A 15,914-nucleotide genomic window follows, 5' to 3' on the forward strand; every position below is an offset into this window, starting at 1 on the left:
ACATAGATGCACGTAAATGGTTATCTCTATATTATCTCCAGTAGCCAGGCCGTATGAATCCCTCCTATGTAGCTCTCTATAGCTGTACTTTACGACTAAGTGGCTCTTCAGCTGCTAGAGATTTAGTAGAAGTGCTTTAAAAATGCTTTTATAATATGAAAGCAAAAATGAATGCCTTTTTAATTAATATTGGTATTATGTTTTCAAAAGAAAGGGACTTAATTTTTTTAAATTATTCCGATAAGCTAACACAGTAAGTTTGCACTATTTAAGATGTCCATATCAGTGATATCAGATACATGTGTATGTGAATAGTAATTAACAAAAATTACTGGTTTAACTAACACAGACTGCTGGTTAAATTAACAGTACTGTGGTGTCTTAAATACCTCTCCACTAGAAGATATACACTGATACGTACAGGCTACGTATAGAGAATACACAGACAATAATTTTTGTATCATATCTCTTAAATTATTTCATATATATTCAGATGTAGAAGTGAAGGGCTTTGAAGGAATATTAATGTTCTCTTGAGAGTTAGGACTAAGAAAGGGAACACTTTAACGGAGGTCAGTATATTATTTTTATCAATATTTAATGGTAGCTGGCAAATCTTTTGAAGAGCTGAAAAAACACAACCCACCACGTGAATAGTTATTTTACTTCCCCCCCCCTCGTTAATCCTGATCTCGTATTTTGATCGTGACCTTTACTTATTGTTGTGCAAAATCTTCATATTTATTATACAATATACACGGACTAAATGTCAGTATTCGTGGACGTGATTGCTAGGCAAGTGCTGAATATATTCATCTTCTACTAAAACATCACCCTCAGTGGTAGCTGGATCTCTAGTTAGTATTTCCACAACCAAACCGCTTAGACAAAATTTTGGAATAGTTTGCAAAAGAAGTAACATTTATGCATGTCAGTCCCGTGGACCTCTACCTACTTTTCTCTCTTAAGTGATGAGAGTGTTCTCTGACTTCTCTTTTGATACAGATGACAGTGATGTCAAGTCCAATGATGGTTTTTAAATTACTGACATCTGTCTACTTGAGTGGGGACAGGATCCTAAGAACAGCTGTCATCATGCAGATTCGCTGCCATTTTTTATCTGCATGACATCCAAACCGTTAATCTTTAGGTCAACGTCCCTATAATCTAAATCTGTTTTCTTGAAGAGGTTTTGTTTTTCTGCACTGTCAGATGAAGTATACTTTCTCATGAAACATAGGTAGGCTTTTCTGTCAACGGGGGAGAGAATGTGGCATGGGGCATTGGGTGTATACAGGGATTAAGGTATCCGAGAGCCGTCTTCCTTCAAAATGAAAGGAATGTGCTCTTTTAATCCTAGTTGTTATAATTACCTCCTCCTTTCTCCCATTACATTCCATAAGCCAGGAGGAAAGCTCAATTGTGAAAGAAACTTAGACTGATGTGTAAAAGCAGTCTTTAAAAACTGAGTTTGATTAAATTCGATCTTAAAACTAAGAATGAAGTATCTACTTTCCAAGGCAAGTCATTGAATTAAATAGGAACTAAAGACCAGATTTGAATGCTTTCACATATAATACGCTTTATTCCACAGGTGAACCACAGGTCAGAATCAAGGGGTTTATCTCATTACGACCACTCCTGTAGCAATCAAATCAAATAATTGTGTTAGAAACCTGCGATGACAGACATTGTGTTCTTAGAGGGTTACAAATGTTTTAGATCGTAAAATCAGTTAACGTTGTTGTAAACGTCTTTAGTTCTCTGAAGATCACATGGGACTTCACTGTGAAAAATAAACACTCTCTCTACGGTGCAAAAGTAAAGTAAGCCTATTTATGCACAGCAGTTTTCTGCTCTTGATTTCAAGTTTTCTAGTAAATATAATCCTAAATATTTGTAGATTTAGCAAATGACTAACTGTGGCCTATACATGTTATAAGCAGAAGTGTTTTGGTCTCGTTTGCTTTTTTTTTTTTTATTCATAGCTGTGAGTAGAGTTAAAAAAAAAAATGGTTAAACTGATGTTCAGGTACATTTCAACAGCTCACACCCAACATTTTTTTGAATTTGTAGATTAACTTTTTGAAGACTGAAATGGAAAGGAAGAGCAAAATGATCCGTGACCTGCAAAACGAGGTAAGAGGAATATTTGATTGTCATCTCCATCCAGATTTTCCACTGAAAGAGATTATGGTTGGGCTTCATATTTAAAAGACGTGTTGTTGTCGTAGAAAGATAAAGCTCCAGTGAAATACTCTAACCACAAAAGCCAACAAAAATGATGGTGTGCACTTAGAAATAGCAGTTTATTGAAAGCAACTGTTGACGCTTTGCTACCAGTGCATAGGTCCATAGTACACCTCTGTGACTTTTATTGTGCTTATGAGCTGTGTTTTTTCAGAAAGGAAAATTTAATTCAGTTCTATAGATTACTGGCACACAGTGAAGCTTTATCCACAGCGTTATTACCTGCTTTAAAAAAAACGGCAAGAGGAGGAGGAAGGACTTAGAATCTTGGATTGAGAATCTTAGTAAAATAAAATAAAATAAACTCTCCTAAAATGTTTTCTTAAGCTTTATATGCCGTGAATATTAATCCCAAATTGACCCCAAAATCCCACATTAAACATGTTTTATTTAATTTCTGTTAGTATTAAATTGAATTTATTTTGGAATTTGATCTTGGAATAGAAACTTGAAACATTTCAGCTGCATCATGTTTGTTTCCTACTTCTCTTTTTCTCCCCAAACAATTTGTCGAAATAGGGATATAGTTTGCTTTTCCATTGCTTCATTTTGCAAAGAACTTTCCGCTTGAAAATACTTTTACTTGGATGATCTCTTGCTCTTTTACCATCCAGGCTTCTTGTCTTTATCCGCTCTGCTCACTTCTTATGTTTTGCTCTTCTAAACGATTCTGAGTTGGATGTGTATGAAAACTTGATCTCCTTAAAGCACTTATTTAAACAGTGATCTCTGATGTCTTTGGTCTATGAGAGTGTATGTAGACGGTCTATCTGAAAAAAGTGCACAGTACTCTTTAACTCGCGAAGAAAACATTGTCTATTTCAGTTGCTTATGGTATTTAAGCCACATTCTCAGTTGTTATCTTGTACAGTCACAATCGTCTTGCTTTCTTTTCCCACCTGTGATCATTGGATGCTTTGCAATTGAGCCTGTTAATTCTAATAAATGGTATCGGTCCAATCCTATTGACCAGCCATAAAAAAATCCCGTCTCTTCTTGTACACATATAAATACTTCATTAGTCAACATTCAAACTGTCTGACTGCTAATGATTTTCTTAGGTAGGTCAGTAGACTTCTATAATATTCAGTGTATTTATAGTACATTTTAGAAAATCTGCTTTGGAAAGAATCTTTCTTTTTGGCACCAAAAGTATTTGTTTCTCAATTTAAAGATGGGGTGATTCAGCACCGTTTTATTTCCTGATACCCTCCTGTCTGAAGTTGCAAAGGCTGACTGGGTAAACTGGATGTACTAATGTTGCAAACGTTTTTGGGCTGTCACAGGGCCTTTCAGAGGAACATCTCATTTGCATACCTGTAATTTTATGTTTCCAATTGTGTGTCAGTCTGCAGAGTGACTAAACATCTCCATCGCTACCTAAAATGAATGGGCAATGAAGGATGCTCAACAGTCCTTCAGTTCAAAACATAGATATGTTGACTGGGATACCCACAGATGTACCAGTTCACACACATTTTACATCTGTGTTTCTCTTCCTCTTCGGAAGAAAAAAAAAAAGTAGGCAAGTCAGGCGAAATTCTGGGGTACCTGAGATCAGTGAAGGTACCTCACAACTAAATTCAGGCTCGTGGCAAGCCCCAGGAGTCACCCTGACCTGGCGGAGGGCAGCCTGGGTGCCTGGGGCACACAGTAGCGTGACTCCTCCCACCTTTCCAATTACAAGAACGCAAGAAATGCTCAATGGTCCATCAATCGCGGTGTTTCCCCTGTGACAATGTTAGATGGTTTAGATGAGAAGGAGAACACACCAGGCAAATAAAACAAATTTTCAGTTTCCTGAAGCATTTGGTGTTGAGTTTTCTACTCTAGCTCACGTGCTGCTCCTTCCTCTTCTATGTGTCCAAATTACATAGGATTTAACTGTTATTCAACTGGAATTATTCGAAAAGATCAGTCTGATTTGTATTACTCATCTCTTTTAAGTCATAAAATTAAAAAGGGGGGAAAAAAAAGATTCACTGAAGAAAAGAAAAAAGCTACGTTATTCTCCAGGGAAATAGTGAATTAACATCTGGATGCTCTAAATGGAGCTACAGAACCTTCCAGTACTTTCTACAAATGTTTTAAAATTGATGTGGGAATAAAAGGATTAAATCTCGCAGAAGGAGTATAATAACAAAGGCATGACTAAGGGAAAGAGACTTCATATCCTATGCAGCAAAAAGGAAATGAGGTGTAGGAAAAATGCAATAAAGATTTGATCTTCTAGGTTTTCAAAATTGCCTGAGAAGTGATAAAGGCCTGTTTCCTCCCCAGTCACCCAGACCCAAGTGCCTGCCCTCCCCCCCTGCTCGAGATACAAGGGGTTTGTACACGTATATTTAAGAGCAGCAGTGCTATATAGCTTTATATTGTCATCTTGCAAGATGTTCCGAGAGCTGTAAGAGAAAAAGACTGTGGGCGCTGTTTATTTTGCACGTAAATAGTGCTTGCAATTAAAGAAGCAGTGTGATCCTAGCGTGCCCTGGAAATTGGAAGTTCTAGCTTCTGTTCTTGGCTCAGTCAATTAAAGTTGCCTGGAGAGGAATTTGATCCGAGAGCGTCGCTTAGTCCTTCCACCCATCAGCTAGTGGGTGGGAAAGGAACCAATAGCTGTACCTACCTACTGGCTTTCTATTAAACTTCTGTACTACGTTTGCCAGTTCCCTAAAAGTAAGTCCACTAATATCAGGTTTTCTGGGATTTCAGTGATTGTTCTTGAGGGTTTCAATAAGGGCTTAATGTTTTGACTGAATTGAAACTGTATGGGTTTGAGGAAACGTTATGTTATCTAGGTCCTGCCTTCTTCAATCACTGAATGTACAGTATGCTTTTAAAAATCTAGTTTGTAAGATTGGCTATGCTATATATTTAAATAATTTATAGCATTTTATATGTACTTTTAGAAAGTGCTGTCTGCATACAGATGTGTAGAGACGGATAATGAAAATGGAACTCCTTTCTCAGCTACTTTTGTCCTTTCAAATATCACATTCACCCTCAGTTTATATCGGCAAATTGTGAATTTTGCAGTCCCAGGCTCTTCCATGACGGTAAAAATAATTCCCTATTTAGTTCTGTTCTTTCAGCGCATGCCCTGCTGCCATTCAACTTCACAATTCAGAGATAGGAATAGACAACAGCCGCCTTCCGACTGAATGCAGCAGCTGTGATGTAGCGTATGAGGAGAGGACATTGTACAGAAAAGCAATTTTCCGGCTATTCGAGGCTTTGGAAAAAAACAGTTAACAGCAAAAATAGTCCCTGGTGTGGAGCGCCAGTTACAGCGCATAGGGATTATGGGTCTAAAAAGCCTGTCCTTTTTAGCGGTCTCTAAGTGCTTCCTGCAATATCAGAAAAAAAATCTGTCGACGTCATTTGGATTGTGTTAATGTAGTCCAATGAAGGACTGACATGTAAATAGATAAGCTCTTATTTTGAGAAGTTTCTATTATTGACAAAGAAGCCAAGAGGTCTGGAAATCCAGACCAGCAGCATTAGTGGAGCTAAGAAACTTGGCAAAAATCTCGACCAGAATACGTATAAAATACTTTAAAAGTTTTCACTTTTGGAGATGGCCTGTTACAGAGTGAGCAGCTCACTTCTGTCATGTCGGTCACGTATCATTTGTGGAAAACGATGCCAAAAGTGATCCAAAAACGAAGCTACGGCAGGATGCTGTGTTAACTGCTGTTTATGAAAGCAATCAGAAAATTCGTGGGTCTTAACAACGGTTACTTGGCGTTCAGAATGGATCATTTTGTGTGCAACTCTGCATACGCATATACATGACGGATGAAGTTCTTAAATAAATGTCTCCATTGATATCTGTTGTGCATTTTGTTAGTTTTTTCCTTCATTTCCTACTGGTGCACCTATAAAAGCCGTCTTCAGTGAAAGGTAAGTGTTCTTAGCTGGTGTACACTTACGTGCATTTTCCTCGAGTCAGGAATTTTCCCTAAAAGTTAATAAATGAGGTATATTCTCTACGGTAAGGCAGTGAAATCTTATTCAGCTTTGTCGCCTGCAAGCTATAGTTGCCTCAGATTAGACTGAGGTGTGTATAAAAAAAAAAAAGTTTGCACTTATTTAAACCATTTAATTACATTTGATTAGATAAGAAATGACTGTCTAGCTTATCATATTGTCTTTGGGCAAAGTGTTTTGCAATATCTCAGTGTATAGCTACACTAAGGTCTGTTAATATCTTTACAGATTCTGTTTGCAAGAATTTATAAAGTTGATCCAGTGGTTTGTATCGAGCAATATATTTCTTTGCTGTTTTGGCTGTGGCAGAACTTCGAAAACTATGAATTACATAAAAGATGTATAGGAGTACAGGCAATACAAAGTAAACCAGGAGTGGAAAATGAATTTGACTGTAGCTCTCAGTAATATGTGTTCTTTTTGCTAAGAAGCATAGTTTAAAATAACTACCTTGTAAACAATACTTTTGCTCTATTCATGTATAAATTGTAGTTATGGCTTTAGTGTTGAGTAAATCATCCTAAAACAGATTATTTCTTTTTTTCCAATCTCTTTGTGCTTAGCTGCACTAATAACAGGTAAAGTCACAGTAGTTTAAAGTCTTACCTGATCTATTGGGAATTTCATGCCCTGCAGGGTGAATTCAGTTGAATTGCATTGAATTGTGGTGGGGAAAAAAAACCCAATAACAAACCTCCCTCAGTGAAACAGAAATTAAATTTAAAGGCTTTGAGACTATACTGGTACTATTCTAAAAAGGAGGACATTGTCATTTTCACTCTTCAGACTTTGCAGATAAACCTATCCTTTTTTTTTTTTTTTTTCATAAATATAAAAGCCTGTTCCCCTGAGAAGAAAATTGGGTGAAGTCCCGTTCCCTCTTTGGGTACTGCATTGGTTCTACAGTTCGGCAGAAAACACCCACAAGTGTCAGAGGCACTGCCCAGGGAAAGCTGAAGGAGGAGGAGGAGTACAGAAGCAGTTTCAGACATCATATTCTGCTGAAGGACTTTGAATTCAGCATCGTTTCTTGATTGATTACACCTTCTTTGGAAGTAAAAAAAGAAAAAAAAATATCCTATTTTAAAAAACAATTTGTTTAAAATTGTTCTATGAGGTTTTTTACTGAACGTGATAAGGAAAAGGTGGACATGCAGTTTAATCAGTTGAAAATGGCTCTTAAGGGATGGTATATGAGATCGTGCAGAAAACAAAATCCTACCGCATCGAGACTGTCAGTGAGACATTTATAGTGGTACAGTAGCGACCGCAGCGCATGTTAAAATAAGCTTTTGTTTTTAAAAGTTTTATTTGCCTGACCTTGTAGACCCAGGAGTGTAGAACACATTTTCTCAGCTGCTGTTAAACGGTAATCAGAATTACAGCATCAATTAAGGAATGTAATGGATCTGCTGTGTCTGGATCCCTCTCTCCGAGGGCCTGCCGTACTTTCGGATTCTTCGTTCATTCTTTACATCGAGATCCAGCATTTAAACAATCTGATTCACAGCCATGAACTACTAGAAAGTGAAGGAGATGTTCAAACATGAATGTTTAGGTAAAACGTATCCTTAACAAATGAGAACAGTTAAAACTAGATGTATAGCTGTTAGGGCTCTCCTTTTATCCTGTACTTAGCCACAATGTTTAGAAAACTCTGCCTGGATTTTGCCCAATATTCTTTGTCTGTTGTCTCTTCAATTAACAGCAAAGTTGAAAATCATAGCACTGTTCTTTTGTAATCTTGCCGAAGTCATTCTGATGTCTTTACTCAGTTTTCCCAGGCTGCCCGGGATGCTCTATTAAATTCTTATTTCTAACATTCTCCTGCGTTAGAGTCCAAAATCCAAAAATGGGTCTGAATTCTATATTTTTCTTACTTATCTAGTCTCAGACCTGTATAAGAGGCTTTTTATCACTGAAGCTTAGTCTTTTTCCTTTGTCATTTGTGGCAAAATATCATCCGTGGAGAAAAGAAAGAGTAGTTTCCAATCTGTGCCTTCGTTTCCTTGCATAGGAAATTGCCATTGGCTGTTAGTGCTCCTGGATACGGATGCTACATAATGTTGGTAGTGCCTCATGGAAACTACTGTAAGTATTTCAAAGATCGGATTGTATAGGCCTTTGGGATAGGGGAGATGCTGGAGTTCTCTGAGAAATCCATTTCTCCGTATGTTTGTGCAAGTATGAGCGGTAGGTTTGAAACTAAGGGTTAAGAATAGAAAGTCCTAATGGTTCCTTCTCTACATCTTATTTCAAAAAGGCAGCAAAGCGTGAAGTATAAGAGATTGTCGTCAATAGTAAAGTTTAAAAGCGGTATTCTCTCCTTTGCACGCAACTCTCAGTGACAGCTTCACCAGGCAACAGGGGCAGCATGAAACCTAATTAAAATCTTTGATCTTTGAACTTGTACAGTGTTGTGAATCTTAGTGTTATCCAAATGGGTGTTTTCCAGCATTACAGATCTCAAGGGCAAGGTGACGCGGAGCCAAGCTCCAGAGAACTTTAGGCAGAGATGAAATTTTATAGTTTTTGTAAGACTTTCCATGAAGCTAGTGCAAATTTTGCCAAACAGGAAAAGAAAAGTGCTGATCTAATTTATTCATCTCTTGCAGATAGGTGGAAAAGTTTGCTTTTAGTAGGAAGATGTTAAAATTACTCAGTGGAAAGACCTCTTAAAAGGAAGCAACAAGGGTATATGTGGTTAAAAGAAAAGAATGTAAATCGATACTTCAAAACCTTGAGTAGACACTATTGATTTTTATCCTCGGATGTAATAATAAAATTTCCATGATTCATAAAGAAAGAGGAGGTGAGCTGTTGATTTCATCATTACAAATAATGTCTGACCAATGACTGATGTTTGTCACTTAAGATGAAAAAAGAGAGGTCACCCTTGAGGACCTCCGAGTCCTCCACATTCAGTATCAGACTATTCTTTGCCTCTGAAAACAGCACGCAGTACTTAATAGCATAAGAATTTATAAAGGTATATGTGACATAAAAATGCACTTGGCTTATTAATTTAGAAAGTTTCTTGATAAAGTTATGTAGCACCTGGACTGCTCCTGTCCTGGGCTGAGAGCTCTCCAGAGGCTCTGAAGCTCAGACTACTGGATTAGTTGGCAGGAAAATGGCTCTCATAGTTATAACTAGATTTCGGTGAAAGTCAATAAGAATTTAGAGGAAAAAAAAGCTGGCGAATCCAAATTGATCGTATTATGGTACACCATACAAAACTTCCATTGATTTCGAGGGAGAAGCTTGGAGTGTTTGCATTTTCTTCCAGACCATACTGCTGAATACAGATGCTTCTTTGCTAAATTCAGAGGGAGCAGAAAGTGATTTTTAAAAATATTTTTTCGCTCTTCGAATGTTTAAATTAAACTGGACTGCTGTTGTTTTGTACTTTGTAATTTTAATCAAGATAAGGCGTAGCTGGAAAATGTCAACTTTATATGCTGAAGGTTTTTTGCAGCGGAGGGCGAGTAGCCTGTGACTTTATAAAGATTATACTTCCCTCCTGAGACTCGTTATCTTCTAGGCTTAATTTGGTCAAACTCAATACAGTATTTGGAATGATAATTCCAGCTATGTATGGATATGCAAAGAGGATAAAAAGATAATGAAATACTTAATTGGAATTCCTGTTAGAATTATTCTAGGAAAAAGCAACCCATAAAATTCCTACGTTGTCGGCCGTGTACTACCTGAGTTAAGGTGTCTGTGTGAGCTGTTTGGCTCTAATGTGACCCCACCATGGTGTTCTAAAAAGTAGATTGACGTGAAAGAGTTTTTTCTCGATAGCAAAAAGAACTGGTTCTCATCTACTTCGCACCTATTTCAGCCTGAAACCCTGGAATATTTTCAAACGCAGACATTTTTGTTCCTGCAAAAAAAAAAAAAAAACAAACCACCAAAAAAACCCAACAGTGGGCTTAGGAGGGGCATTCAAAGTTTTAAATTTGTTCAACTCAAATAATGATGTGTCACTTTTGCTAATGAACATCTCAGCCTTGCTAGGGAATTGCTTCCCTTAAAAATGTGAAAGAATTGATTGTCTAGTGCAGTGGGAACAAAACACTCAAATTTGCCTGGCCTCTTCCTATAAATCCACTGCAGCAGTTGACTGTATGTTACTCTAGTGGTGGGAAATAGTTCACCCTCAGTGTCCAGTCAACCTCATACTGAGTCTTAAATGTAGAAGTTGTGCTATTCCGGGGCGAAATTTCCAGTTTTCTGTTATCCAGAAACATTTTAGACTACATAGTTCTGGAGTCTTTTCTCCCACGCTGCTCCCTTCTGAACACTCTTCAGCCATATTTGAGGCAGATGTTATTGGAGAAGGAAATATTAAACAGATCAATCGACTTGTCACTAATTTTAGGCATAATAACTCAAGTGAGTTGCATTGATTTTATTTAGTTGTCATTTAAGTACCGTATTGATCTTAAGAAAGCTGGTTTTATAGCTATGCTGTAATTTAAAAATACAGTTTTCATTAGACTGCCCCGAAGTGCCTTTGCCATATCCGTCCCAATAATTTTGCCCAGTTATCGTTTACCTATAAAAACTTCCCCGTGTAATGAATCTTCTGTTCTTGAAGAATTTGATTTCACAATTTTTACAACCCAAAATGTATAAAACAACAACTGATAATGCTTTAATTATTTCTTCTTTTAATGATCTCTGTTTTGTAAGCAGTTTTTACGCATGTTGTTTAATAGATGTGGAAATGTTTCTTAGGTGAAATTATAAGGGTTTTATCAAGCAGATGCTGCTTAAAGTGTTCTAGAAGGTATTTTAATTTTCTTTTGTCAATAAGGATCTCTGAATACTGTTTTGTTTTATCAAATAGATAAATGAACACAGGAAAGCTCTTCATGGCTTAAAAAAATTATAAAAATGTCAGATTTGTGTGGTTCATCCACAAGCTGTGCTTTAATGTACTGTGATTACTTTCCTTCAAATGTAAAATATTTATTCTATTTCAGACTATAAACTTAGTCCCCTGTGTCAGGTGTCCGCTGGTGGGTCGTGTGTGTTTGTGCATGTAATTGTATGTATGGTTTTGTGTGTACATTTAAATCAAAATCATTCTTTACATATAGATTCAATACATATTTATGTGTGTACAAGAACATAACATGATGTTTAAAAAATAGCTTAAAGATACCAAAATGCCAGCAGTTGGTTCACTAGAAACTGTAGTGGCTCAGTTGCTCTGGATATGCCCGGGAAAGTTTTCTCTTTCTCATATTGCAGCGCTACAGACTGGGGGCGGAGTGGCTCGAAAGCTGCCTGGCAGAAAAGGACCTGGGGGTGTTGGTGGACAACCGGCTGAGCATGAGCCAGCAGTGTGCCCAGGCAGCCAAGAAGGCCAACACCATCCTGGCCTGCATCAGGAATAGTGTGGTGAGCCGGACTAGGGAAGTAATCATCCCCCTGTACTCGGCACTGGTGAGGCCTCACCTCGAGTACTGTGTTCAGTTTTGGGCCCCTCACTACAAGAAGGACATTGAGGTGTTGGAGCGTGTCCAGAGAAGGGCTACAAAGCTGGTGAAGGGTCTGGAGGACAAACCTTATGAGGAACGACTGAGGGATCTGGGGTTGTTTAGCCTGGAGAAGAGGAGGCTGAGGGGAGACCTTATCGCCCTCTACAACTACCTGAAAGGAGGTTTTAGAGAGATGGGAGCTGACCTCTTCTCCCTGGCGACAAGTGATAGGACAAGAGGAAATGGGTTCAAGTTATGTCAGGGCAGGTTTAGATTAGATGTTAGGAAGCATTTTTTCACTGAAAGGGTTATTAAACATTGGAATAAGCTGCCCAGAGAGGTGGTGGATTCACCATCCCTGGAGGTGTTTAAGAAAAGGGTAGATGAGATGCTTAGGGACATGGTTTAGGAGTGGTGGTGTTTTTATCAGGGTAGGTTAATGGTTGGACTTGATGATCTTAAAGGTCCCTTCCAACCTCACTGATTCTATGATTCTATGATTCTATGATTCTATTGGTTTCCTGATCTTATTTCTTGTATCAGAACTTCAAATCTTTCCATGTCGTTCTTAAATTACTCTGTTTCTGGCACGTTTTTTGGTCATTACGTTAGATTATTTTTCTCTGGTTTTCACTGGAGTTTTGCTCATTTACCGAGGGAGATAATTTGATCTTATATTTGAAATACTTCAGGATAACACTGAGTTAGAAAATCCATTTTTCAAATTTAGAAAATCCAAATTTTCAAAATTAGACTCAGCAATTGTCTCAAATACCAATCAATACTATGGAAACGCATCCCTTTAAGCCGTTCTTAAAACGATATCCGCCTGCCACCCTTAATTTGGACAATGGATGGCTGGTGTCCCGCAAAGAACAAGTCCCTTTAAAGATGAAGGATTTTCTGCCAGGGCCCATGTTGAGAAGCAGCTTCTGGGGACAGAGGTCTGATCACACAGTGAAAGCACGTCTCGGTGGAAGACCGTGGGATGTGCTGCACAACGGTGGGCACGGCAGGCTTTGGCTGCGTGGCTTCGGGTGCTGTGCCACCGGGAGGCACAAGAAGGGATTTGGGGAGTTTTTCCGATGTAGAAAAATCCCTGGATATAATCAAAAGCCAAAACCCGAAGCCTCTTCATAAGAAATAGGATAGCCATTAATGACTTCCTTCTCTTTGGATATGTGTTCTTTTTGGCCCTTTATTTGGGTTTTAAAGGCCATATTTTGTAACGAGCAAGATGGCAGAAAAAACTGTGATAAAAACAAGGATGTTTTCCTGTTGGGGTGAGTGCAGATGGTAGGATTATCTTGTCTTAATTTCCAATTTGTCTATTTCTGAGAAGCAACTGCTTTCTGCTTATATTGATATACACAGACAGCAAAAAAATATCGGAAATTAGAGATGGTAAGAGTTGTGTAAACCAAAATTCCCAGGAGGCACGTGGTGACGCCTGGTTGGATGGCTGGCTGTGGCTTCAGCTTGGCCTTAATGAGCAAGCAGGAGTAGATGGGACAGTCAGTCAACCTCTCTGCTGGTACTCTGCTGCGTCGCCGCGGTAGTCACAGAGGCGGGATGAACCCGATTAAGTTCCTGAGGCAATTCCCATATATTGTCTGTATTGAATCAAATGCTTAAATGCTTGCTATGCTGCAGATTTCTCTTCTTTTTTTTTTTTTTTTTTTTTCTTTCAGCTACATAGTGTCTGTAGGCAGATTAAATTTTATGGACTTCCCCTCCCCCCCAAATTCATTGTGAAGAGCACGTTATTTTTAGCAGAAATGTAAATAAAATGACATAGCAAAGAACCAGTTAAACCCAGAACTGGTGAGAAAAGGGTAAGGATGCAGCGATTTGGTATTCTTCGTGAACTATTTCTGCACAGTCCTACCTAGGCAGTATGCCTCCTTGGTGTACTCTATAGAATCTGATTTTTTTGTTTTGTTTGGGTTGGTTTTTTTTTTTTTTTTCCAAGCTGCATGCTGCTCATTTAAACATCATTTCAAGAACCCACAAGAATTGGTTCAGTGAATTGACTCATACAATTATAGTTAATTGCATCCTTTTCTGGGTCAGAGGGCGGCTGTTTTTCTGTGGCTGCAAATGGAGAAAAAAATAAAATTTCTTATACTTTCTATTGTTTCAACAAGCAAAACCAGATGTAGCTTGATTGCTAAAATATGCACAGCTAAATTAAAAGCAGTTTTATACCATTGTATTTCACCAAAACGCTTGCTTAGGTGGAAAAAAATTGTAAATATTCTTCTCTTAATTGATGCAGATTCTCAGTGACTGTTGCCAACTCTTGTGCTTATCATTTGGGTAAAGCCTCAATTTATTTACATTTGAAAGAGGCAAGCGTGTATGTCCAGTTCATAGTAATCTTATTTACGCTGCACTGTTTGCTACGACTTACATCCTCCGCACAGAGCGAGTACTATGTAGAAAACAAGTAGCACTTGGTGTACTACAGATTTCGTGGTTACTGTGCGTTCTTTAACGTTGGTGTAAAATAATACCGAATTGTTACGGTGGTTTAAGCTCAGTGAATGATGAAGAAATTTCTCAGTAATTTTGAGTTACTTATATTTAATCGTTAAATGTCCCACCTTTTTTTTTTCCTTTGGAAAATGTTGGATTTTCCTTCAGTTGTTCTAGTCTTTGTAATATAACTGAAAGTAGTCCTGCAAGTGTTAAAAGGAAGGAAATGAAAAGCTGACTTTGCCCTAACCTTTTCCCCGTTATAGTTAGTGATGCTTTAGACTGTATATTTCTAGATCAAATTCAGATTGCTTTGGAAGTCTGGTTAGATATACTTTAAATATAGCCCAAGTGATATTGCTTTGCTCCATTCGATGAAGGTTGACTTTAAAATAGTGTTATTACATTTTTCACACAGTAACTGTCTTACTTGCAAAGGTGAGTGGAGGAGCCAGGCAGGACTCTCAACGCTGTAATAGGAAGTACTGTTTGTCTTTGCAAGCTTATAAGTACAACTATATATTTCTGGAGAGGATTCGAGACTATTTGCTTAAAAGAAAGAGAATATTGCTGTTTGGTAGGTGGTTTAGAGTGAGAAATGTGTGTCTTTTGTAGGTGCCTGCAGACTTTTTGTGTTAAGAAATGTAGGAATGTGTTGTGTTGTAGGAAAGGAAAGTTTTTTAAGTGCGTGAACGCATTTATTTCGTCATCTCAGGAACCAGGGCTTGTATGAATGATTTTAACAAACCGCTAATTAAATGAGCAGCTGTATAACTCTTCTACTTTCAGGCCTCAGCAGAGTGGATTTGGTGATTCAGCCATCTCAAAGTCCTAACAGAAGCTTACGAAGTGTTTGGAAAGTTGGGCAGATTCGGTTTCATCTATTGAGCTTTGCATAGGGATCCCCTAAAGTACACAAGTGTGTGCCGACTCTCCTCTCTGGTTCAGCCGTGGTGTCAGCATCCCCCTGGGATGGGCGCCTGTGCTCCAGCGTGGATGACAGCTCGGTTGGCTTGTCTTCTTCACTAGCCCTTCATCAGGATTCTGCTTGTTCCGGGCCTTGTTTTCCCCTTTCCTTACTTCCCAAATACCTTATTTCTCTGGTTAATCAATTACTCCAAAGAACAATCTGTAGGGCTACTTCTTCTTAAACGAAGTAAAATGAGATATCATCAGTTGTGTTAAGTATAGCGAGTATAATTGGGAACGTGACCACACACCTGCCTGACTTGTCAGGTTTAAAGTTTACATCGTGATTATGTCGTGTCTTGGCTGTTAGTATTTCAAAGCATAGTTACTTATATTTGCCAGAAATATGAGTCTATAAATCTATGAATTTAAATCCTGAACTTGTGGGAGTTTGGAATGATGCTGATGTGGAATTGGGATCTTGAGAAATAATTATGGATTCCAAGTCACGCAGCTGTTGAGCAGTAAGTTCATTAAAAGATTGCCCCTCTGAAAATCCAGCTGCATCCAGAAATATTGAAATCTCTTTTGCAGATAAAAACATCCCACTTTTAAATAGTATGCGTAGTCAGCTGTAGCTTTAAGAAGGATTCATGAGAAGTACACCTTCTATGACCTCGAGCCAGATCTCTAAGATAGTTCTGAGTGTAAAAGTTATTAAAAGTGCTGGGCAGATGCATTACTTAGATTGCCTGCCTCTGACTGACAGACCAATATTCTATTTGATATCAT

At 38.1% G+C, this 15,914-nt stretch overlaps 1 protein-coding gene across 1 annotated transcript in view; it reads left to right on the forward strand.

Annotated features, from left to right (window-relative positions):
- Positions 1 to 15,914, forward strand: part of LUZP2 (leucine zipper protein 2) — a gene marked incomplete at both ends in the record, with an annotated part of 198,677 nt that overhangs the window by 95,994 nt on the left and 86,769 nt on the right. The window contains one exon of the mRNA XM_082485408.1: positions 2,077 to 2,139. Coding sequence (XP_082341534.1) covers positions 2,077 to 2,139 — 63 coding nt within the window. The remainder of the gene's footprint in view (positions 1 to 2,076; positions 2,140 to 15,914) is intronic.

The sequence above is a fragment of the Vanellus vanellus genome (genome assembly GCF_965231255.1).
Source record: "Vanellus vanellus genome assembly, chromosome: 6".
In the NCBI taxonomy this organism is placed as follows: Eukaryota; Metazoa; Chordata; class Aves; order Charadriiformes; family Charadriidae; genus Vanellus; species Vanellus vanellus.